The following is a 25,958-nucleotide window of genomic DNA, read 5'->3' on the forward strand; positions in this document are numbered from 1 at the left end:
TTCTGGTACTACCTGCCCTCTCATCTACCCTCAGGTGTTTTAATTAGCACAGGTTCCAGCATTGCTGACCACATATGAGAGTGGGCTCTATGTAAAGGTAATGGTGCCCACACACGGTGCGATTCTCGCATGCTATTTGATCTTTTTAGTTCAAATCGCACCGTGTGTATTGTCCCTTGCGATGCGCGCTCCCATCTAGTCCATATTGCAAGGCAAAATAGTATGTGCAGGCAGGTATTTCTGAACTACATTGCATACATTACATATCGTAGTGTAATCGGGTGTAATTCAAATCGCATATCACTAAAGTTCAAATCGCATAGCACACATTGTATTGCTCAAATCACACCTAGCACATAAGACTCAAAGAAATGTATATATTGTGTTAGTATCAGAGATGTTAGGGATCCAGATGATGCTCATCTGGACGTTGGTAGATGGGCCCACATATTTGGCCAAATTTGTGCTAAGAACTTCACATATACTCCATGATAATTGTAAGAGTTACTCAAAATTATTCTTACTATCAGTATTCATAGTGTGTAGAGTGCACACCGGAATTTTTCTTTTTCCAATGTTGTTTCCGGCAAGACATTATAAACTAGCACTAGTCACCAAATGCACATACAGTACAGCGAGCACTGTCCTAGCCACATCCAGATGGGCGCTAATTTCTGGGTGAGTGTCTGAAGTTTTTGTTGGCAGAAATAACTGAACTGACCAGTCAGAATACAAACAAAATACAAAGGATGGGGATTGCACTGGCTTGACTATGTTCTGCTACGCTTATGTGATAATACGCTATAGTACTGTCTCAGCAAACTGTATTAGATGCATAGGCGCCGATTCCCTGGGAGCTCCCGGGCCCAAGTACCACGGACAATCAAGAGCACCCACGGAAACAGCCGCTGCTCATTACTGCTAGCCGCCGCAGCCCCCGCAGAGGATTGAGACGCGTTGGGGGCTGTGGAAATGTTTCCGTACAGTGCAGTTTAATAAAAACACACCATAAATGGCACCTGTCTCCCCGGCAGCGGCCATTTTTGGTGTGTTTTGTATATACTGCACTGTACAGAAGCGTTTCCGCAGCCCCCAGCACGTCAAAATCCTCTGCGGGGGCTGCGTGGCTAACAACAGGGTTGTGTATATTTTCTGGCGGAACTATCACCAAGACCCCCGCCCCCTCCCCCGGGACGCAGTGTGTGTCTGTGTGTGTCATCTTGCCCCCTTCCCCCCAGGACGCAGTGTGTGTCTGTGTCATCTTGCCCCCCCTCCCCCCAGGATGCAGTGTGTGTATGTGCGTGTGTCATCTTGACACCCTCCCCCAAGACGCAGTGTGTCTGTGTGTCATCTTGCCCCCCCTCCCCCAGGCCACAGTGTGTGTATGTGTAAGTGTCATCTCCCCCCCCCCCCCAGGATGCAGTGTGTGTCTGTGTGTCATCTTGCCACCCTCCCCCAGTACACAGTGTGTGTCTGTGTCATTTTGCCCCCCTTCCCCCATGACGCAGTGTGTGTATGTGTGTCATCTTGCTCCCCTCCCCCAGTACACAGTGTGTGTATGTGTGTCATCTTGCCCCTCCCTCCCCCAGGACGCAGTGTATGTGTCATCTTGCCCCCCCCCCCGACGACGCAGTGTATGTGTGTCATCTTGCCCACCCCCCTCCCCCAGGACGCAGTGTGTTTATGTGTATATCGTCATGCCCTCCTCCCCCAGGACCCATTGTATGAATGTGTGTCACCATGCCCCCCAGTATATGTATCACCAAGCCTCCCCTCCCCCAGGAAGCAGTGTGTGTGGTACCATGGCAAAACCCCCATATGTTTAGCACCCACCCTCCCATACTTTGTTGGCAACGCACATGAAACCCCTGGCAACGTGCTGGAGACCCCTGACAACGCGCATGAAACCCCTGGCAACGTTGAGGAGACCCCTGCGAGCATGGAACCCAGAGCATGAAACCCCTGACAATGTGCATGAAACCCTTGGCAACGAGCATGAGACCCCTGACAACAGGCAGATAATTTAAAAGTAATTAGAAGCCTTACTGTGTTGCATCATTTGTAAGGGGCATTATTCTGTGTGGGGCATAAAATGATGTCAGGGCCATAACTGTGTGTGGCATAATATGTAATTGACGTTACAGTGTGTGGCATAATGCATAATGGGCATTATGGTGTGTGGCATATTGTGTAATGGGCATTACGGTGTGTTGTGTAATGGGCATTAGTGACTGCCACGGCCGCCCGCTCATTCCCGCTCCCGCTGAGCACTCATCAGCAAAAATATAAATCGTCACCTATGATTAGATGTGACTATATCATCACACATTGCAGGACTTGCCATCTGGGAGATACAGTGGGGAGACCCATACTGTCACTGACACAAGCCCATTTCATCTCTGCATCATGAGTCAGACACATCCAGGGCCAATATTCTGTATGGCCACGGCAGCCTACTTACTTCCTCCTAAGGCTAGTGCTAGAATCTGTCCCTGTTTACTAAACATCCACGAGTCTGCATGTAGAAGTCTATCCCTTACACTGTTATATATCTGCAGCCGCTAGCATTAGCACCTGTACTGCACCAGCCTCAAGATGGGAGCAAAAGATCCATCAGAAACAGTTGTCCAGTTACCACCCACTCATTACGATTGAGCATGAAAGTTGGTCTACATGCCCGCGACACTCCCAGGAAACGGAACAGTTCTGTGCATTCACAGGGTCTACTTCCATTTACCACCCACAAATGGCCATTTTATTGATCATCTGCTCGGTCGACGTATGTATCAATACATACGAAGTGGCTGCTAGGATATGCTTACAAAATGGTTCCAACCACACCAGAATTTTTCTAGCCACCCCCCATTACCTCCCCCCAAACACTGGCTACTTGTCACTCACCTTGCAAATATATTATCTCTAATCCATTGCAGCGGATGCACAGTGCGGCTCTGGTGCATGCACAGTGACACTGACATTCCGTGCACCTCTGTACTCAGATTTCTATCTTTAGCACATGTGTAGAATGCTGTTATCCACGAGATCTGTCCTGTTCAGCATCAGGCCCTTTAAGAGTCCTGTATAATGGGCTATAAGTGGTAGCATACTGCAGTACTGTTGCAATGAAATGTGCTACAAAACAAACCAGCATGATCTTTAAAGGAGTAAAGGAAAATATGAAACAGTAGAAATGACTCATGAAAGTGAAGTGCCAGCATTTACTAGGAGTATTGGCAATCTGGCTCCTGACAATCGCCCAGTTTTGGCTATATGTCAGTGGTTCCCAAACTTTTTTGAATCACGGCACCCTAGAGTATCAGAATTTTTATCACGGCACCCCTAGTCCAAAAGTTTCTAATTGGGAAATTTATAAAAAAAATATGAAATTAAGTAAATTATGTTTATGTCATACTTAGGTTCAGTTATGTGGTGAGGGACAAGATTTGCTTCTGTTTGTACACATATTTTATGACTGGCAGCCACAAGTACTAGTTTTTCCTATTACATGGATAATAAATATTTTGAATTGGTTCTGGACCACAAACCCGAGGCACCCCTGCAAGTGTCCCGCGGCACCCCAGGGTGCCACGGCACACAGTTTGGGAACCACTGCTATATGTGATAGTAGTCCATACCTCACAACTGGCCTGATTTCGGAGGTACAGTCCTAACTCCTGGACCTTGAAAGGGGTGGAAATTCAGGCAGTTTTTATGTGTATAAATGTTGAGAGGAATTTCGTGCACTACTGTGCTGCTTCAATGAAATATAGAATATATTGTGATATATATTTCTGAGGTAGCCAAGCCACAATTTCAGATCTGACAGTGTCAATATGTGTGCTCTCCTCTACTCTAGTCTTCTCGCTAGGTTGTTTTAGCAGGGTGCCGCACCCTGCCTGATTTTTAAAGGGTAAATGCGCCCTGCCCCTTTAGCAGCATCCTGCTAAAACAGCCTGCCCGCTGTCGTGCCGCCATGTGAATAGACGCCGTGCGGACGCATATGGCATCTATTCACATTAAAGGGAGTGCTTAAAGTGAAGTCCAGCACCTCCATAGGTACTGGGTACAACCCCATCAGTGACGCCGCGGCTGGGGCACAACACCTCTTCGAGTATGTGAGCTCCAGCTGCCCTGGCACCCTGCCCTGCACTAATCCTGGGGGTCTGGGGAGGGGCGACTCTATGCTCTCTGACATCATGATCAGAACTAAATAGCAGAAATAGCTGGGATATGAGGACAAACCTAATAATAATAATAAAATGTTTATTGTTAAAGATACATGCTTTATTGTGCGCTACCCTTTATTTAAAAATATATATATTTCCATACACAGCCAGTTTATGCTTTTTTTTTTTTTTATATCGGCCTTTATTAATACCATTTTACCATGATATCAATAAACAAAACAACACAAGACAATCACTCAGTTTAAACTCGCTGTAGATTCTGCCCCTTTGATGACTCCTCAGACTGTAGTGGCAGCCACATGTCTGACAGGACAGGCTTCTGACACATTGGTTAGCTTATAAAATTATTAAGTCATTTATTAGCCAAATAAGTTCAACAAGACAGAGACAATTCAATAAACTTTTATTTCTGTTACAGTAACACCCTCAGTATTCTCTAGCTCACACCAATTTAGTTACAAATGATCTCTTTTTTTCCAATATGTTTTCATCACAGAGTACAATACAAACTACTAGTGTTCCTATAGGATTTGCCAGAATGCTGTCATTGGAGGGAATCAATTGTTTCTCTATCGTCCTAGTGGATGCTGGGGTTCCTGAAAGGACCATGGGGAATAGCGGCTCCGCAGGAGACAGGGCACAAAAAGTAAAGCTTTAGGATCAGGTGGTGTGCACTGGCTCCTCCCCCTATGACCCTCCTCCAAGCCTCAGTTAGATTTTTGTGCCCGGCCGAGAAGGGTGCAATCTAGGTGGCTCTCCTAAAGAGCTGCTTAGAAAAGTTTAGCTTAGGTTTTTTATTTTACAGTGAGTCCTGCTGGCAACAGGATCACTGCAACGAGGGACTTAGGGGAGAAGAAGTGAACTCACCTGCGTGCAGGATGGATTGGCTTCTTTGGCTACTGGACATTAGCTCCAGAGGGACGATCACAGGTACAGCCTGGATGGTCACCGGAGCCTCGCCGCCGGCCCCCTTGCAGATGCTGAAACAAGAAGAAGGTCCAGAATCGGCGGCATGAAGACTCCTCAGTCTTCTTAAGGTAGCGCACAGCACTGCAGCTGTGCGCCATTTCCTCTCAGCACACTTCACACGGCAGTCACTGAGGGTGCAGGGCGCTGGGAGGGGGGCGCCCTGGGAGGCAATGAAAACCTATTTTTGGCTAAAAATACCTCACATATAGCCTCCGGGGGCTATATGGAGATATTTAACCCCTGCCAGAATCCGTTAAGAGCGGGAGACGAGGCCGCCGAAAAAGGGGCGGGGCCTATCTCCTCAGCACACAGCGCCATTTTCCCTCACAGAAAGGCTGGAGGGAAGGCTCCCAGGCTCTCCCCTGCACTGCACTACAGAAACAGGGTTAAAACAGAGAGGGGGGGCACTAATTTGGCGTTAGAAATATATAAAAAAGATGCTATAAGGGAAAACACTTATATAAGGTTGTCCCTATATAATTATAGCGTTTTTGGTGTGTGCTGGCAAACTCTCCCTCTGTCTCTCCAAAGGGCTAGTAGGTCCTGTCCTCTATCAGAGCATTCCCTGTGTGTGTGCTGTGTGTCGGTACGTGTGTGTCGACATGTATGAGGACGATGTTGGTGAGGAGGCGGAGCAATTGCCTGTAATGGTGATGTCACTCTCTAGGGAGTCGACACCGGAATGGATGGCTTATTTAGGGAATTACGTGATAATGTCAACACGCGGCAAGGTCGGTTGACGACATGAGACGGCCGACAAACAATTAGTACCGGTCCAGACGTCTCAAAAACACCGTCAGGGGTTTTAAAATGCCCGTTTACTTTAGTCAGTCGACACAGACACAGACAGGGACACTGAATCCAGTGTCGACGGTGAATAAACAAACGTATTCCTTATTAGGGCCACACGTTAAGGGCAATGAAGGAGGTGTTACATATTTCTGATACTACAAGTACCACAAAAGAGGGTATTATGTGGGATGTGAAAAAACTACCGTAGTTTTTCCTGAATCAGATAAATTAAATGAAGTGTGTGATGATGCGTGGGTTCCCCCCGATAGAAAATATGGGCGGTATACCCTTTCCCGCCAGAAGTTAGGGCGCGTTGGGAAACACCCCTTAGGGTGGATAAGGCGTTCACACGCTTATCAAAACAAGTGGCGGTACCGTCTATAGATAGGGCCGTCCTCAAGGAGCCAGCTGACAGGAGGCTGGAAAATATCATAAAAAGTATATACACACATACTGGTGTTATACTGCGACCAGCGATCGCCTCAGCCTGGATGTGCAGAGCTGGGGTGGCTTGGTCGGATTCCCTGACTAAAAATATTGATACCCTTGACAGGGACAGTATTTTATTGACTATAGAGCATTTAAAGGATGCATTTCTATATATGCGAGATGCACAGAGGGATATTTGCACTCTGGCATCAAGAGTAAGTGCGATGTCCATATCTGCCAGAAGATGTTTATGGACACGACAGTGGTCAGGTGATGCAGATTCCAAACGGCACAAAGGTGTATTGCCGTATAAAAGAAGAGGAGTTATTTGGGGTCGGTCCATCGGACCTGGTGGCCACGGCAACTGCTGGAAAATCCACCGTTTTTACCCTAAGTCACATCTCTGCAGAAAAAGACACCGTCTTTTCAGCCTCAGTCCTTTCGTCCCTATAAGAGTCATATCTGCCCAGGGATAGAGGAAAGGGAAGAAGACTGCAGCAGGCAGCCCATTCCCAGGAACAGAAGCGTTCCTTCGCAGGCTCCTGAAGTCTGCTTTACCAAGGTCTCCCTCCGACAAGGAGGCAGTATGGGAAACAATTCACGAGCTGTATTCCCAGCAGGTGATAATTAAATTACCCCTCCTACAACAAGAAAAGGGGTATTATTCCACACTATATTGTGGTACTGAAGCCAGAAGGCTAGGTGAGACCTATTCTAAATCTTAAAAAATTTGAACACTTACAAAGGTTCAAATCAAGATGGAGTCACTCAGAGCAGTGATAACGAACCGGTAAGAAGGGGACTATATGGTGTCCCGAGACATCAGGGATGCTTACCTCCATGTCCCAAATTTGCCCTTATCACTAAGGGTACCTCAGGTTCGTGGTACAGAACTGTCACTATCAGTTTCAGACGCTGCCGTTTGGATTGTCCACGGCACCCCGGGTCTTTACCAAGGTAATGGCCGAAATGATGGTTCTTCTTCGAAGAAAAGGCGTCTTAATTATCCCTTACTTGGACGATCTCCTGATAAGGGCAAAGTCCAGGGAACAGTTGGAGGTCGGAGTAGCACTATCTCGGATACTGTTACAACAGCAGGGGTGGATTCTAAATATTCCAAAATCGCAGCTGATCCCGACAACAAGTCTCCTGTGCTTAGGGATGATTCTGGACACAGTCCAGAAAAAGGTGTTTCTCCCGGAAGAGAAAGCCAGGGAGTTATCCGAGCTAGTCAGGAACCTCCTAAAATCAGTGCATCATTGCACAAGGGCCATGGTAAAAAAATGGTGACTTCCTTCGAAGCAATTCCATTCGGCAGATTTCATGCAAGAACTTTTCAGTGGGATCTGCTGGACAAATGGTCCGGATCGCATCTTCAGATGCATCAGCGGATAACCCTATATCCAAGGACAAGGGTGTCTCTCCTGTGGTGGTTACAGAGTGCTCATCTTCTAGAGGGCCGCAGATTCGGCATTCAGGTTTGGATATTGGTGACCACGGAGGCCAGCCCGAGAGGCTGGGGAGCAGTCACACAAGGAAAAAATTTCCAGGGAGTGTGATCAAGTCTGGAGACTTTTCTCCACATAAATATAGCTAAGGGTAAATTTATAATGCTCTAAGCTTAGCAAGACCTCTGCTTCAAGGTCAGCCGGTATTGATCCAGTGGGATAAAACATCACGGCAGTCGCCCACGTAAATAGACAGGGCGGCACAAGAAGCAGGAGGGCAGTGGCAAAAACTGCAAGGACTTTTCGCTGGGCGGAAAATCATGTGATAGCACTGTCAGCAGTGTTTCATTCCGGGAATGGAAACTGGGAAGCAGACTTCCTCAGTAGGCACGACCTCCACCCGGCAGAGTGGGAACTTCATGGGGAAGTTTTCCACATGATTGTAAACCGTTGGGAATTACCAAAGGTGGACATGATGGCGTCCCGTCTGAACAAAAAACGGGACAGGTATTGCGCCAGGTTAAGAGACCCTCAGGCAATAGCTGTGGACGTTCTGGTAACACCGTGGGTGTACCAGTCGGTGTATGTGTTCCATCCTCTGCTTTTCATACCTAAGGTACTGAGAATTATAAGACGTAGAGGAGTAAGAACTATACTCATGGCTCCGGATTGGCCAAGAAGGACTTGGTACCCGGAACTTCAAGAGATGCTCACAGAGGACTTATGGCCTCTGCCGCTAAGAAGGGACTTGTTTCAGCAAGTACCATGTCTGTTCCAAGACTTACCGCAGCTGCGTTTGACGGCATGGCGGTGGAACGCCGGATCCTAAGGGAAAAGGCATTCAGGAAGAGGTCATTCCTACCCTGGTCAAAGCCAGAAAGGAGGTGACCGCACAACATTATCACCACATGTGGCGAAAATATGTTGCGTGGTGTGAGGCCAGGAAGGCCCCACGAAGAAATTTCAACTCGGTCGATTCCTGCATTTCCTGCAAACAGGAGTGTCTATGGGCCTCAAATTGGGGTCCATTAAGGTTCAAATTTCGGCCCTGTCGATTTTTCTTCCAGAAAGAATTGGCTTCAGTTCCTGAAGTCCAGAAGTTTGTCAAGGGAGTATTGCATATACAACCCCCTTTTGTGCCTCCAGTGGCACTGTGGGATCTCAACGTAGTTCTGGGATTCCTCAAAACACATTGGTTTAAAACCAGTCAAATCTGTGGATTTGAAGCATCTCACAGGAAAAGTGAACATGCTCTTGGACCTGGCCTGGACCAGGCGAGTGTCAAATTGGTGTTTTTTTTCTCAAAAAAGCCCATATCTGTTTGTCCATTCGGACAGGGCAGAGCTGCGGACTCGTCCCCAGTTCTCTCCCTAAGGTGGTGTCAGTGTTTCACCTGAACCAGCTTATTGTGGTGTCTTGCGCCTACTAGGGACTTGGAGGACTCCAAGTTGCTAGATGTGGTCAGGGCCCTGAAAATATATGTTCCAGGACGGCTGGAGTCAGGAAAACTGACTTGCTGTTATCCTGTATGCACCCAACAAACTGGGTGCTCTTGCTTCTAAGCAGACTATTGCTAGTTGGATGTGTAATACAATTCAGCTTGCACATTCTGTGGCAGGCCTGCCACAGCCAAAATATGTAAATGCCCATTCCACAAGGAAGGTGGGCTCATCTTGGGCGGCTGCCCGAGGGGTCTCGGCTTTACAACTTTGCCGAGCGGCTATTTAGTCAAGGGCAAACACGTTTGTAAAATCCTACAAATTTGATAACCTGGCTAAGGAGGACCTGGAGTTCTCTCATTCGGTGCTGCAGAGTCATCCGCACTCTCCCGCCCGTTTGGGAGCTTTGGTATAATCCCCATGGTCCTTTCAGGAACCCCAGCATCCACTAGGACGATAGAGAAAATAAGAATTTACTTACCGATAATTCTATTTCTCGGAGTCCGTAGTGGATGCTGGGCGCCCATCCCAAGTGCGGATTATCTGCAATACTTGTACATAGTTACAAAAATCGGGTTATTATTGTTGTGAGCCATCTTTCAGAGGCTCCGCTGTTATCATACTGTTAACTGGGTTCAGATCACAGGTTGTACAGTGTGATTGGTGTGGCTGGTATGAGTCTTACCCGGGATTCATAAATCCTTCCTTATTGTGTACGCTCGTCCGGGCACAGTATCCTAACTGAGGCTTGGAGGAGGGTCATAGGGGGAGGAGCCAGTGCACACCACCTGATCCTAAAGCTTTACTTTTTGTGCCCTGTCTCCTGCGGAGCCGCTATTCCCCATGGTCCTTTCAGGAACCCCAGCATCCACTACGGACTCCGAGAAATAGAATTATCGGTAAGTAAATTCTTATTTTTTAAAGCGTCTAAACTAACGGGCATCTATCAGAGCTATACAATTGTTGCTTTGATCAGACACCCATAAGCCCAGGCAGACACATTTTAGCTCACAGCCCCCGGAGATGGTGAGCTGAAATGTCTGAAAAGTCTTCTGTTTGGGTTCCCAAACAGCACTTTTCCCATTGCGCCCATTAGTTTAGTTGGGTTTTGCCACTTTATGCAGCTTAACCCTGTCTAACTGGGTGCAATAGGCGCCATAATTAAGGGGAGCCCAAAACAATTGAATTGCAACAACGGGAGTCCTTTAACCTCTTCAGTGGCATGCCCGGAAAATTTCCGTGGCCAGCTACGCTGTGCAGTCTGGCAACCCTTGAAATTTTCTTGGGCATGCCACTGCTCCCCCTCCCTCCTCCTTGCACTCCGTTCGGCGGTGGACTTTTGCAGAATGACGCGATCGCGTCATGACACGATCGCACTGTGACATTATGACGTGATCGCATCATTCTGCAAAAGTCCACCACCGAACGGAGTGCAAGGGAGGATGGGGGGGAGAGGATTTTAGTGCTGGCGGGCTAGTGCCCGCCAGCAAATGCTACCACTAGGGATGGCCATTGGTGGGTTATCCATCGATGGATAACCTCAATGGTGTAAAACCATCTGGAATGGATCCATCAATGGTTTTACCCATCGATGGTCATCCATGCATTACTGTACAAATGTGGGTGACCCAGGGGGCGTGGCTTAGCGGGTGTCAGGGGGTGGAGCTAAGCTCCGTGCCCTTACACTTTGATATAGAAAAAAACAATTAGGTAGCACTAAACCACCTACTTTTACCATCGATGGGGGAGAACTAGATGGTCTCCCGCCATTGATGGTAAAAGTATTCAACATCGGTCATAGACCATCAATGATATTGAATCATTGATGGCCGGTGGTCATCCCTAGCTACCCCTAGGCAACGAGCATTCCCCGTGGCAACGAGCATGGATCCCTCAGCATAAAACCCCTGGCAAAAAGCATGACACAATGCGTGAAACCCCTGGTAACGTGCATGAAACCCCCGGCAACGCGCATAAAACCCCTGGCAACGTGCAGGTAAAAAAAATTGCCTGCCCTGGGAGGTGTGACCAACTCCAAAAAAAACGTCACTGAAGGGGTTAATTGCCGTGGCTTTAAAACTAACTGAATTCGCCCCATTATGTCCACACCACAATGTCGACAGTCATGTCATCGACATTGTTGAAATGTTGCCATTGAATATGTACACATCTGCAGAATACTGATATATTCACAATGTTGACATATGAAATATATACATTCTGTATGGACCTGACAGAGTTAGTCTGCGGCAGCGGAGGGTTAGGGTTAAGCACTAGAAGGAGAGTTCAGCAACGGGAGGAAAGGTTAGGGGTTAGCAATATTTCCCACCGGAAGTGCTGAAGGATCATCCAGTAGTCACCGTCCACTGCCTGCCGGACCAATAGGACAATGCTGTAGCGGCCAGTTCCGGTATGTCACCACTGGACAACAAGAAACGTTCTGTTGACATTCTAAGCATGTAGAAATTTCGTCAGTGTCATGCTGACATGATGAATGTCATCGTGGTCAGTGTCAACATATCATGCACGTCGACATTATAAATGTCGATAAAATATATCAAAACCAATCTGCAATATCTAATTTCCCCAGCTGTATTCCATGTAATTAGTAAGTAGCAAAACGGTTACAATAGATATGGCGCATAAGCATTCATTTATCTACTTGCTGTAGAACTTTAATTGCCATTTCTCTACCTTAATTTAACCCATATGATACAGAATTACTGCCCTGGTGAGTGTTAACCTGCTGGAGGAACTTGCAATCAGGTGTACAGGAGTAGTTTCTGCTAGTGAAGTGACTGCGCACACTGGTGAGGGTAGACATGACTGCGCACACTGGTGAGTGTAGACACCCTACTGGTGATGGATGGTATTCACACACACACATTGATATAGGTTGGCACTCTGTATATAGACCCAGAAATGGTGGCACCCACAGGCTAGCAAAAGTTTAATCCGACACTTAAGTTTATGACAAAACCTTTTTCAGGAAAACACATAATAGAAAACATGATTCCTACCTTTATATAAATAAGATCACCTCATGAACCAGTGTATCTCTCTTCCCTGCAATCTGTCCCTACTTGATGACATCATCGGCACGAGCTGCCCACCCGGCATCAGTGAGAACAGCAGTCAGCTGATTAGGGGGGTCATTCTGAGTTGATCGCTAGCTGCCGTTGTTCGCAGCGCAGCGATCAGGCTACAAATCGGCATTTCTGCGCATGCGTATGCACCGCAGTGTGCAGGCGCATTGTAGGGTACAATGAGCATCATGGGTTTGCACAGAGTGTAACTAACATTCCAGTCGCACAGCCGAACGCAGGAAGACTGACATGAAGTGGGCGTTTCTGGGTGTCAACTGACCGTTTTCAGGGATTGCTTAGGAAAACGCAGGCATGGCAGAAAACCCAGGCATGGCTGGGCGTTCGCTGGGTGGGTGTGTGACGTTAAAAGCCGTGCCTCCGTCGTTAGAATCAACGCACACGAAGAGTAACTACAGGGCTAGTCGCGTCGCACTTCTGCAAAGCGACAATACACTCCCCAGTGGGCGGCGACAATGCGTTTGCACGGCTACTAAAAACTGCTAGCGAGCGATCAACTCGGAATGACCCCCAAGGTGACCGAGAACGCTGCACTCTGTAGGTAAGAGTGGTAATGTACACAGGTAATGGAAGTGCACTGCAGACTATGAATGAATGCACGCAGGTGATGAATGTGCCCTCTATAGATAGATTAAACTGTACGCAGGTACTGGGTATGTCAGGTCATTTAATTAATATACATACAAGACACAGTTGCACCGCTGCATGGGGAGGATAGAGCAGCAACGCGTAGGGGGGAGGGGGGCAGAGTAGCGGCTCCAGGACTGGAGGTAGACAGAGCAGTGGGGAGGCTGCAGCCTGAAGTTTCCTGGAATATTCCAGGTCACTTCATTCACATATCTGCTCTCCAGGAACCTCTGTTAGTGGAGGGTCTCGGTCACAAAGGGAGCTGGGAAGACTTTTTTACCTGCCTCTCTTTTCTTGGACTCCTCTGATTGGCCGGTGTTCATAAAGGCTGCGATAGAGAACAGGGAGGAGGCCTCCTCTCGCCAGCCGCCTTACGCCATCAAGAGATGGTGACATTTTTCTGAGAAGCGAAACGGAAAGCTAAGCTTTCCATGCTTCTATGAATCGCTCTCCCCATATTACTGTACGGGGAAGCAATATCTACACTGATCAGGGCCACCGCTGGGAAAATCTGAGAATTTTCCACGGCAACCCCCTTCTGGTAATGAGACGAAGCAGTGAAAAGCCCTGTTATCACAGGTAAAGGGCTTTTCACTGATCCATGAACAGACCTCTAACTCTTGTATCTGAAAGAGTTAAGTATTGTGGCGGCACAACAAAAAGTATGTTATACAGTAACATGAGTTTTGGATTCAGCAACAAGGGTTCAACCCAAGGGTCACCACCCTTCCAACATACACTAGGTGTCTTCATTTAAAGAACAGCGCTCGGTGGCCATCCTATTGTTACTTTGAGGCATTGTGGCTGAATTTGCTGTGTATTCTCTACTCAACAGTATCCCCACTGAAAAGCTGGGGTCCAGCAACTAGAACAGGGGAAGTGAAGATGTACTATAAAACTGTCCAATGAGTACGCGACAGTACAGCCAACACATGTGATGGGAGGAGAAACAAGCAGATAATCAGAGCACCTTCATACACTGCAAGATGTATGGGGGCAATTTCTTTTCATGGCCTGATCTTGGCTGAACAAAGATCGGGTGGATTGGACAGGTTTGATAATCAGACCAGGCATTTGGTTGGCTGGTTTTTCCCAATTATAATGCAGCACATGGCCAACTTTAGTAAGGAAACAGCAGATCCTTCAAAGACAGGTAGTGGAAGGGGTGTAAAGATTTCTTATGAGGGATTTACCATTTAAGATATGTCGCGGTATAGGAAAATGTGCATGGGTGTCTGCTAAGGATACAAAATGGTGTTAACATGTAAATTGTATTTTAGTACTGTCGATCCCTGCTCTAAGATTGTAATGGTATATTTCCTTTATGCATTGCATTTTTAGATGCAATCCTTTTCTGCAGAGCATGCCATATTTTTAATTGGGGGAGTTATTATTTTATGTTATTATACTTTTGTTGTCCACAAGAAACAGACCTATTAAGTCAGATCATAAATCTTACATACACAATGAGTACAGAAATGTATACTACCAGTTCATTTATCCTTTGTCTCTGTGAATGTATACAAGTTGATGTATATAATAACAATCCTCTCTTTTCTGTTTGCACAGCTATAAATTATTTTACTTTGAAGATTACAATGTATATGTTTTTAATCCAGCACTGTGGAGAATCTCTGCATCTAGTCATTTACATCTGGATTGAGTTCCACCACTCTGAGGAATTAAATAGTCAAATTTCCACATTTTTTTCTTTTTGTTAAACTACAAAAAAAAAAGAACAAAAACTTTAGGGATTCGTGTTGCATAAACAGAACAAATTGTTTTCACTAGAGCAGATAGTTTTATACATTGTTGCATAAGCAGTATGAATTGTTTTAGAAGAAGGTCAGATGGCAGGAGCCTGTACACCCCTCCATCCCCCATCTCCTCCCTTCACTCTTATTAATGTTGTATAAACTCTAACCCGTCAGCCCTCCAGAGCATATTCCACTGTACACAAGCTGGACACGACTGTTTGAGTCACGACTTGAACATAACACATACAAAATACAAATAGGATTTTAAAAAAGTGCAGCATCTATGGGTGTTGCAACAGCCCATAAACCCCATTTATTTGGAAATTTGAAAAAGTATACAAGTCACTCAATACCTCTAATCCGGAGAGACATTGTAATTCAGTGACTGTAAAACACCAAATGCCAACAATCCCTGCCAATGTTAGACTACCTCTGTCTACATGCAATACAATTTGGAGTCACCAGAAAAAGGTGCCCGTTAGATATTATAAGGCTGAGGCTACCTCAGCAATTTCCGCCACACAGCTGGCTCAGCACACATACTCCAAACTACACACTGATCTGGTCACCCAGCACTCAATCAGTTATGGCTATAGGCAACTTGAAAACTGGTAATGATCTGCAATATAGTTGGTTATGAGATTTTTTATATATATTTATTATCTTTACTTCTCTTATTAGTGAACGTACTTTACTCACTTATCACTTAAAGTATATACGACTCAAATGGCTAAGACTGAACCCTGATAAAACAGAAGTCCTGATGATAGGTCGCAGCATAGCTGACTGACAGGACTTACGCTTGGGAATTCGGAAGTACAAAACACTGAACATGTGCGGAATCTTGGTTTTGTCCTGGATAGTGGCCTGACACTTAAAAATCAGGTGTCAGCCACAATCAAATCCTCATTCTTTCATCTGAGGAACATAGTCATAATGAAGCACTTAATTCCCTCAGAAGACCTGCATAAAGTCATACATGCATTTGTGTCATCACGCCTAGATTACTGCAATGCCCTCTACCATGGTCTCCCAGCAAAAGGATTGCACCGCTTGCGGAAGGTACAAAATGCAGCTGGCAGACTATTAACCAACCAGCCCCGTTCCAGCCACATAACACCCATTCCCTACTCCCTTCACTGGCTACCAGTAAAATGGCGAATCGTTTTCAAGACTGGCTTACTCACTTTCAAAGCCCTACATGACCAGGGTCCAAGGTAACTGAAGCAGCTTCTGATTCCTTACTGTCCCATTCAATTACCGTGATCTGTAGATGAAGGACTATTAACAGTACCTAGAATTTCCTGGAATTAATTCATCTGGGGGTCGAGCTTTCAACTTTGTGGCTCTGACTCTTTGGAACTCTCTTCACCGCACAGTGCGAGAAGCCGACACTCTAGAATCCTTTAAAAATAGAGACTAAAGACTTTCCTGTTCAGCGTAGCATTTCACTAATATCTACTGTTTAGCTTGTTTTGTATTTTGTGCTGTAAATGCAAATGTAAAGCACTTTGAGTCCTATTAGGAGAAAAGTGCTATATAAATATCATTATTTTTATTATTATTAAATGCAAAGCCTTACATTTTTACCCATTTTACATACAGTATATGAGCCGTGAGTTTCATGGCTCCGACCCAGGTCTATTAAACCAGCATCGACCCAGCCTGAGACCCCTTTTTACACGTGGCAGTTGGACCTGGGTTATTCCGTGGTCGTTGCTATTCACACCAGACTCGGGTGTTCCAGTGACACAGGTGTTCCATCAGGCAGTTGAGGCTTGGAGATGATATAATCTCTTGGCGCCACTGTGCCCACCAATCCGTACCTTTTAGGCATGACCTGGGTTATCGCGACCCTGGTTATGCCTTTCACACAACAGGCGACCCAGATTGTTTTTCTGTTCACAAATAGCAAGGTCCCGGGTATGTGCATGTGCACCAGAATCCCCCCCCCCCCCCCCCCCCTGGTATTTAGGCTATGTGCGAAAGCCCTATTACCAGCATTAAACATTGCATTTACAGACTTATCGTCTATGCTGCTGCCCACTCTCCCAATTTGCCTCCCTGTAAGGATAAAACATCTTGTACCAACTATTATTGCACTTATTTTTTGACACCCACAAACACAGAGACAATAATCTAAACAATATTCTAAACTAAAACTACAAGTAATTTTGTTGTGACCAACAGTCATATTGAAACACCTCTGGGGTCCACCGTCAATGTCTGTATCAACATCTAAAGATACTGTGATCTTTTGCAAGATTAGTCCTTCATTAGTACATATGGCATGTCTCCAATAATACTGTTTTCAACAAAATAGTCTTAAAAGTGATCTCTTAAATACCCATTAGGCAACAAATTACACAGAAAATCCCTACACTTGGTTTGTCGCCAGCAGCCTCTTTCTTTGTCTGCCTTTGGTCTTCCTCTGTATTCACTTTGTCATAAAAACATGGAACAAAATGTAAATCATGTGTATGACTACCGCAACTTTGTCACATGACAGTCGGACAGGTGGTTATTTGTGTACATTGTGTTTTTCAGACGTCAGATTGTTGCTCAACAACAGCCACTAGTGTAGTTCTAGCTTCGAGAGTAAAGTCACTAATTGGAACGAAAATACACTGCTCAAAAAAATAAAGGGAACACTTAAACAACACAATGTAACTCCAAGTCAATCACACTTCTGTGAAATCAAACTGTCCACTTAGGAAGCAACACTGATTGACAATCAATTTCACATGCTGTTGTGCAAATGGAATAGACAACAGGTGGCAATTATAGGCAATTAGCAAGACACCCCCAATAAAGGAGTTGTTCTGCAGGTGGTGACCACAGACCACTTCTCAGCTCCTACGCTTTCTGGCTGATGTTTTGGTCACTTTTGAAAGCTGGCGGTACTTTCACTCTAGTGGTAGCATGAGACGGAGTCTACAACCCACACAAGTGGCTCAGGTAGTGCAGCTCATCCAGGATGGCACATCAATGCGAGCTGTGGCAAGAAGGCTTGCTGTGTCTGTCAGCGTAGTGTCCAGAGCATGGAGGCGCTACCAGGAGACAGGCCAGTACATCAGGAGACGTTGAGGAGGCCGTAGGAGGGCAACAACCCAGCAGCAGGACCGCTACCTCCGCCTTTGTGCAAGGAGGAACAGGAGGAGCACTGCCAGAGCCCTGCAAAATGACCTCCAGCAAGCCACAAATGTGCATGTGTCTACTCCAACGATCAGAAACAGACTCCATAAGGGTGGTATGAGGGCCCGACGTCCACAGGTGGGGGTTGTGCTTACAGCCCAACACCGTGCAGGACGTTTGGCATTTGCCAGAGAACACCAAGATTGGCAAATTCGCCACTGGCGCCCTGTGCTCTTCACAGATGAAAGCAGGTTCTCACTGAGCACATGTGACAGAGTCTGGAGACGCCAAGGAGAACGTTCTGCTGCCTGCAAAATCCTCCAGCATGACCGGTTTGGCAGTGGGTCAGTAATGGTGTGGGGTGGCATTTTTTGGGGGGCCGCACAGCCCTCCATGTGCTCGCCAGAGGTAGCCTGACTGCCATTAGGTACCGAGATGAGATCCTCAGACCCCTTGTGAGACCATGTGCTGGTGCGGTTGGCCCTGGGTTCCTCCTAATGCAAGACAATGCTAGATCTCATGTGGCTGGAGTGTGTCAGCAGTTCCTGCAAGATGAAGGCATTGATGCTATGGACTGGCCCGCCCGTTCCCCAGACCTGAATCCAATTGAGCACATCTGGGACATCATGTCTCGCTCCATTCACCAACGCCACGTTGCATCACAGACAGTCCAGGAGTTGGCGGATGCTTTAGTCCAGGTCTGGGAGGAGATCCCTCAGGAGACCATCCTCCACCTCATCAGGAGCATGCCCAGGCATTGTAGGGAGGTCATACAGGCACGTGGAGGCCACACACACTATAGAGCCTCATTTTGACTTGTTTTAAGGACATTACATCAAAGTTGGATCAGCCTGTAGTGTGTTTTTCCACTTTCATTTTGAGTGTGACTCCAAATCCAGACCTCCATGGGTTAATAAATTTGATTTCCATTGATAATGTTTGTGTGATTTTGTTGTCACACATTCAACTATGTAAAGAACAAAGTATTTAATTAGAATATTTCATTCATTCAGATCTAGGATGTGTTATTTTAGTGTTCCCTTTATTTTTTTGAGCAGTGTATATCAAAGACTTTGTTTTAGATTAGTTCTAAATCCAAGTTGGGTAAGGGACCTCTGATGTCACCAGGAGGAGGAGCCACGTCACCACGGAGAGGAGCCATGCCCGAACAGGGTACCCGAAATGTACCCTCGTGGGCTCGCTTCGCTCGCCACGCTTCAGGCTCGGTGGCTCGCTACCGGGTTACTAAAGGTAATAGTTGGTATCGTGGATAATAGAAGTACTAACCTGCTGGCCTAGCTCCTCCCCCTGGTGACGTGGCTTCTCCCCCTGACATCATAGGTCCTTTAGGCCACTTGATTCTAGCATCTACCCTTTGTTTTAGGGCCAAGAGGTTGTCATCTGCCGTCAAATTTTATGTTTCTATGTAAGTCGAATGATATGCAAGGTATAAATGGACTGTTTGAACTGAATTATCCCCATCATACTTTGTTTCACTCTTTGCAGCAGATTGCCATGTCAGGAGAGAGTATGACAGCTTGGCACACTGAAGCAGGGTACACACCGGCTGATATACTGCGAGCAGGTGTGCAGGTGTGTACACCCTATAGGTCTGTGAACAACTTTTGTTCAGTCATATTGCGTCGACCCTGCAGCACAGTCAATGCCGATATATAACCGCAGATATATATCGGCGCATCTGGCTGTGTGTACACTTGCTGCACGGACTTACATCACAGCTGTGATATGAGGACCAACATATAGAGCAGCCGGTCGGTAAGTGTATATGCTTACCTGAATCGTCCGCTCTATCGGCGCGACGGAGGCTTCATCGCCAAGTCGCTCTAGTGTATACCCAGCTTTACTGTGCAAAAATGTATTGTGTGGATTGGCAGATTTCTAAAAAAGGGGCATGGCCAGTGATGTCATAGTAGGACTTGTGTCCCAACTCTTTAACCTGAACGAGAGCCTATCAGCATATAGTCCTGAAACATGGGAAGATCATAAGGGGTCATGTGCTGATTGGACTGTAATACTTTGGATGAGATAAATCAACTTTCTAAAGGGGACAGATGGAGTGCAACCAATCAGCTTCTAACTATCATTTTATGGAATGTACTAACTAGGTAAATAATGGCTAGAAGTTGATTGGTTACTATAGGCAACTTCTCCTTTTTAGAAGGTTTGCTATATTTCCCCCTGAATCATATAACAGAGCTGCAGTGTAACAAGGAGCAATATATTTTATCTTAATGGTTCACAACTAAATACATATGTAGTTCGATTTTGCTTCTATAAGTCAGAAAATAGGTGAGTGCCGACAAATATCTGGATAGAATGACTTATGTCTATGTGTTACTGACCCAGTCCCATACTGACGTAATGTTTTCCACATAGGGCTAGATTTAGCAAAGTTTGGAGAGATAAAGTACCAACCAATCAGCATTCGGACAGTTTACATGCTCTGTATGAAAAATGTAAGCTAGGAGCTGATTAGTTGGGACTTTATCTCTCTCCAAGCTTTCATAAATCTCCCTCTAAAATCTAGTAATAATCCCTTTCAATCCATGAAAGGCCAAATGACAGCAGTAAATCCAAGTAAAAACACGCTATAGTAAATACCATAGCTGATAAGGTAAATTGGCTTCATGATACCATGGTACAACACAGAAATATGCTGTATCTTAAAACAACCAGACATGACTTAAGGGCCCTACACACTGGCAGATAATACTGCACGATATGAACATTCTCGTTCATTAATGAACGAGAACTCGTTCATATCATGCGGTGTGTAGGCACCAACGATTAACGTTGTGCGGCCCCGCGCTCGATAATCATTGGTGCCCCCGTCGCTTATGCATGCAGGCCAATATGGACGAGATTGTCCATATTAGCATGCAGTACTATGGAACCGGGTCACCTCCCCCCCGCCGCCGGGTCTCCCGTCGGCCGTGTCCGCCGTCGTGCAGCTCGGCGGCGGATCTGCTAGTGTGTAGGACCAATAACTTAAACCCCATACACACTAGACGAGAAAGTAAAAGATGTAGCTCAGAAGGGCCATTCTGAGCAATATCTTTTACTATTTCGTCTAGTGTGTACACTAAACATCCTTAATGATGCAAGCTCCCGCTCATCGTTAACAACCCCCTCCCTCATCGGAACAGTTCAGACAAGGGAGGACCTTGTTAACGATGGCTGCTGTACCATGGCCCCTGCCGTCACTCCCTCCCTGACTGCATCAGTAAGTGTGTATGCACTTGCCAATGCCGGCAACCCGCCGGGTCCTCGCCGGGTCCACACATCGTCTAGTGTGTACCCGGCTTTAGACTTAGACCGGTAGGGTAAGCTTGCCGGCACTGTGAAAGTCAAAGGCAGGCAATCACATGGAAAAATGACAAACATAAACAAACTGTTTTCAATGGCCTGTAACACATTCTATAATGACAATAAATAAGCCCCTTTACACTTTATTCATAATGGAGGAAAGACAAATGCTTTGGGGGCCCATTTATCAATGAGTATTAGCTATTTAAGACTTGTTGCAAATGATAAATAGTGCTCCAGCCACTCAGCTTCTAACTACCATGTGCTTGAAAAATGACAGTTTGAGAGCTGATTGGCTCTGATTTTATCATATGCAAAGAGTTTTAAATAGCTAAAACTCATTGCTCAATGGGCCCCGTAGTCTTTTCTAAAGTATACATTATAAATAAAGACTAACAATGACAGGGCTAGGCTCCTCAGAAGAGTAAGAATGCACAAGTACCAGATCCTAGTGGGCAGGTTAAAACTCAACCCAACGTATACCAGGGTATACAAATGCACGACTGGCAGACGTGCCGATGGTTGGGGCGATTTCCCTTTGCCCCAGACCATAGCAGATTGCAGGTACACATTACCTGATGTACTAAATGACGGAACGACATCTCATTCCGTCCTTCATTACACTACACTGGGTCACATGCGGCAACTTGTGGTTGGTCATGCTGCACGGCCGACCAAAAGATGTCGCATGCGGGTCGCAGGAGTGCGCAATCGTGAATATACATTAGGCAATATAAGATTTGTTGTTCTAATATTGGCTTAATGTGCACTCGGCCTAATGCTTGGTAGACAATAGGATGACCGGCAATCGTGATGATGCCAGATTGCCAGTACACACTAAGCCATGTAATAAACGACATCTCATTCTGTCCTTCACTGCACTGCACTGGGTCGCACACAATATCTTCCGGTTGGCCATGCAGCACGGCCAACCAGAAGATGTCACATGCGACCCACGGGAGTGCGCAATCCCAGATATACACAGTAGAAGAACGGCACGATTTGACGTTCCGATATGGCAAATTGGTGGGTACACACTTGCCGATAAAGTAGACGTCGCTTATTTTGCCCTTCCTGAGCGACATCGTTTACCATATCGACTAGTGTGTACGCTGCCAAACGACAAAGGATGCACGGCCCCGCAGGTCATTAACGACCCTCACTATCGGCCGTGCATGCAGCTCAATTTGGACTGTCATACAAAAAGTGCATGCATGGCCCGGCCGCGGCGTGACGTCACTGAGCGATATAATTTGCAAATGGCTCACTGTGTACGCACTGTCGGCAACCGCCCCACCCGGAACACACTACGTGACGTCGCTCATAGAGCACATCGCCTAGTGTGTACCCATCTTAAGTGTGTACCCAGCCTAAAGCTGGTCATACACTAGTACATTATCGCGTACCATCGTATGATTTAGATGCGTCGTATGATGCACTGTGTGCACAACGTACGTGTTTTGGGTATGATTATGATGTGCGGCCCTGTGGGTCGAATGTTGCATCCTCAGATTATATGTGCAGCCCATATTATCCGTCGTAATCGTATGCACATCGTACCTTGTTTTATGCACATACTATGCATAGTATACGCGCAGCATCCTTTTTGAGTGGCATTTCCTCCCAGGTGATCACGTGCTTTTTCTGAGGCACACAATCCATTGATAGATTTTATGCTTCATCGTATGCACGTAAAACTCCAAATTGTGTGCTAGGGGCTCCCGGGGGATTGAAGGAAAATCTTATGAGGAATCGGATCGAATGCTGGTCGTACTAATGTATGGCCAGCTTAAGGCTAAAAAGATCAACATAAAGAATGACTAATTCAGCTTTAACTAATTTAGTTACTTTGTTTATCTGAAATTAACTTAAAAAACATCTCTTGTTGTCATTGTAGTGACCTGACACAGGAACCATATCAGGTGAGCTGCAGATATTCAGATGCTTTCCCATTATGTGGCTGATATACAAAAGCCATAAGCGTTTCTCCAGGTTCAGTGTTCAGGGGATGCTGTCCGACAGACATTCAGTTTAGGAAAAAGTCTTTTGTCCATTGGACGCACAGAATTAAGTAAACCACACCCTTTCTTTCTGCAATAATGCAGGACTGTAAGTGAAATTGGAGAGGTGTGAATATATATTCGGTCTGACCCTTTTCTGTACATAATGCAAGATTAAATCATTGACGCTGAATATGATCAATACAAACTTTTATTTCAATGATAAAGGCATAACCTACATGCTTCAGGACAGATCAAAGTGGATATAGCCCAAACATATAACGTTGTAAATAATAAAATAATAAAAGTATGAAGGATCAAATAATATCCGTTACATATAGAGCCACAATATATTATTTGCAGTGTGGATGTCTGTCTAGTTTCATTTACTACTTTAAACTGAGATTTAGGTTATTCTTATATATATCAACAATATGATTTCAAAAAATGAGTTATGTATCAGACTAATCAGGTATTTTGAATTAATTTTAATCAATAAAAATCTGACATACTTGCATGAACTATCATATCAGTAAGTTCATTATCTATCTATTGTACATCCTATTTTCTGATCCTGAGCGGACGATGCAGTACTTAATTCTAATTTTTTTTTTTAAACTCCACCAGTTAATTATTATTCAAACAACCATCACCTTTGCTATGTGTATATACATGTGGGCATAATAATCTGTTTTACAAAGATGTGCTGTAGTATACTCACATAAAGGCCACTGTGCTTGTCTCCAAAGAAAGTGAACGCTCTGGAGATGGGCAGAAGTCCTGATCCTCCATCATCCTGCCTGCGGGTTACCAAGTCTCCCTCTTCAGGGCCAAATGGGTAGAAATCTGACAAAGGTACCAAACAGTGGGCACCACAAAACACATACCACAGAACCAAAATCTGGGCCAGTGACCCCATCCCCAGAAGTAACAAAAAAAGTCTGTGCCCGGGGTGACACTACAGCTCCCAGAGAGACTATGGGATACCCTGTCCTGTTTCGTATCACTCTGCAGAAGGGCTGACAGTCACTAGGAACTTTCTCCGCTTGTTTAAAGGTCTGACATTTCCCACAGGGCAGAGAGCAGCGTTGCCATTGTCATGGGATAGGTGTAAATGTCTTGCTTGCAAGTAACCCCTTTGTCCTGTGTGTTGTATTAGTATAGAGTACTAGATATGTGAGGATGGAGTATTCTGTCCTCAGTCCTGCATCATGTCTATAGCTCCTACCGTGCAAAATGCCTTGCAGCATCTCTCTGTGCCAGTCTGCCCATGCATTGCTTCTCTATGCCAGCCTGTCCCTGCATTGCTTCCCTATGCCAGCCTGTCCCTGCATTACCTCTCTATGTCAGCCTGTCCCTACATTACCCCTGTCGTTATCCCACTCTGCTCTACTATTGCACCTCTATGCCAGGCTGTCCCGGGACTAGGTCTATGCCAGCAGTATCTCTGCAGCAGTGCCAGCCTGCCCCTGTTCTCCCCAGCACTCTCCTGCAGAGCGGAGTGTCTCGCCTCCTGGCACTCTCTCTGCAGCCCCGAGCACTCTCCTTGACACCCGGTGTGAGGAGCTCTCTCTCCCTGTGCGCAGCAGCTCACTCACTGACACTGAACTCTCTGTTCAGAGAACTGACTGGGGGGTTCTGTCCCCTCCCCCATTACTCTAACAACCCCCAGGAATGAGAGGTGGGGGCCCCTGCCAATCAGCAGCGACCCTATCCTCTGTGACGCTGGGCCCGGGTAGACCAGCCGTGCAGGGGTTAATGTGTGCAGTTTGGTGAGAGGAGCTCTGGAATGTGCCGGGACCTCTCGCAAAGCATCATGGGACTCGCAGTCCCCGGGCTACATGGAATAATAATAACAGCAGCAGCAGCAGCAGCACATGCACGGGCAGTGAGGAGGCTAATGGCTCACATTGACTAGGCTGAAGTGCTTCTTATTCTGCCAGCTTCTTATTTACTTATTCGGCTCCAGCTCCTTATTCACTTCTTATTTTGCGCCAGCTTCTTATTCAGAAAATATTATATTAAGACACGTACATAAGGATACTGTAGATCACTAAGTTAACATTGTATAAACAAAAAATGGTGTCCCTTACACCAATTTACATTACGTTTTGCCTTAAAAAGTATTTGGGCATGAAAATGGTGGCAAAGCGGGCACAGGCACCAGATTTCATTATTTTGAATAAGAAGCTGTAGCTGTGCAAGGGTTAAACAGAGTTGGTCAACAGATTTAATACCTGAAATCTGTTGTCCAACGCTGTTTAACCCTTGTAGAACTACAGCTTTTTATTCAAAATGACGAAATCTGGTGCCTGTGCCCGCTTTACCACCCATTTTCATGTCCAAATCCTTTTTCTTTTTTGTTTTATGCAATATTTTTATTGAAGAGATGTCGAATAAATCAATACAGGTCAAACAGGAGACGATGACACCAAATAAATGCAAAAGAACACACATGATATCCCATAGGATATGTAGAAACATAAAAATGAGGGGTGCATCAGCATTACAATAGAAGTATCGACAACAAATTTTCTGTAATTTAGCGATAGTCGAGAAGAGAAAAGGAAAGAGAAGATCAGGGGTGAAAAGAGAAAGAAAGGGAGAAGAGGGGGGGGGGGGGAGGAAAAGGAGACCACTAAGGGGGTATCCATGGTTAAATTGCTACACGTGGAATGGCCATAACTACCATCAGACCTAAACATAGTGAACAAATGCTTGAAGGATTTGGCACCTAAACAATA

General features: G+C 45.8%; 1 protein-coding gene across 7 annotated transcripts in view; it reads right to left on the minus strand.

The window, feature by feature from the left end:
• The window catches only part of SNED1 (sushi, nidogen and EGF like domains 1), a 233,832-nt gene extending 208,861 nt beyond the window's left edge, over positions 1-24,971 (minus strand). For 5 of the 7 annotated variants that reach the window (XM_063915765.1, XM_063915764.1, XM_063915766.1 and 2 more), the window contains exon 1: positions 23,936-24,970. In XM_063915765.1, coding sequence (XP_063771835.1) covers positions 23,936-24,133 — 198 coding nt within the window. In that variant the 5' untranslated portion in view covers positions 24,134-24,970. Of the gene's footprint in view, positions 1-23,935 lie in introns of all 7 variants that reach the window. The other 2 variants (XM_063915762.1, XM_063915763.1) reach the window with 1 other exon arrangement.
• Positions 24,972-25,958: the final 987 nt, after the last annotated feature.

Source organism: Pseudophryne corroboree, chromosome 4 (assembly GCF_028390025.1).
Source record: "Pseudophryne corroboree isolate aPseCor3 chromosome 4, aPseCor3.hap2, whole genome shotgun sequence".
Taxonomy (NCBI): Eukaryota; Metazoa; Chordata; class Amphibia; order Anura; family Myobatrachidae; genus Pseudophryne; species Pseudophryne corroboree.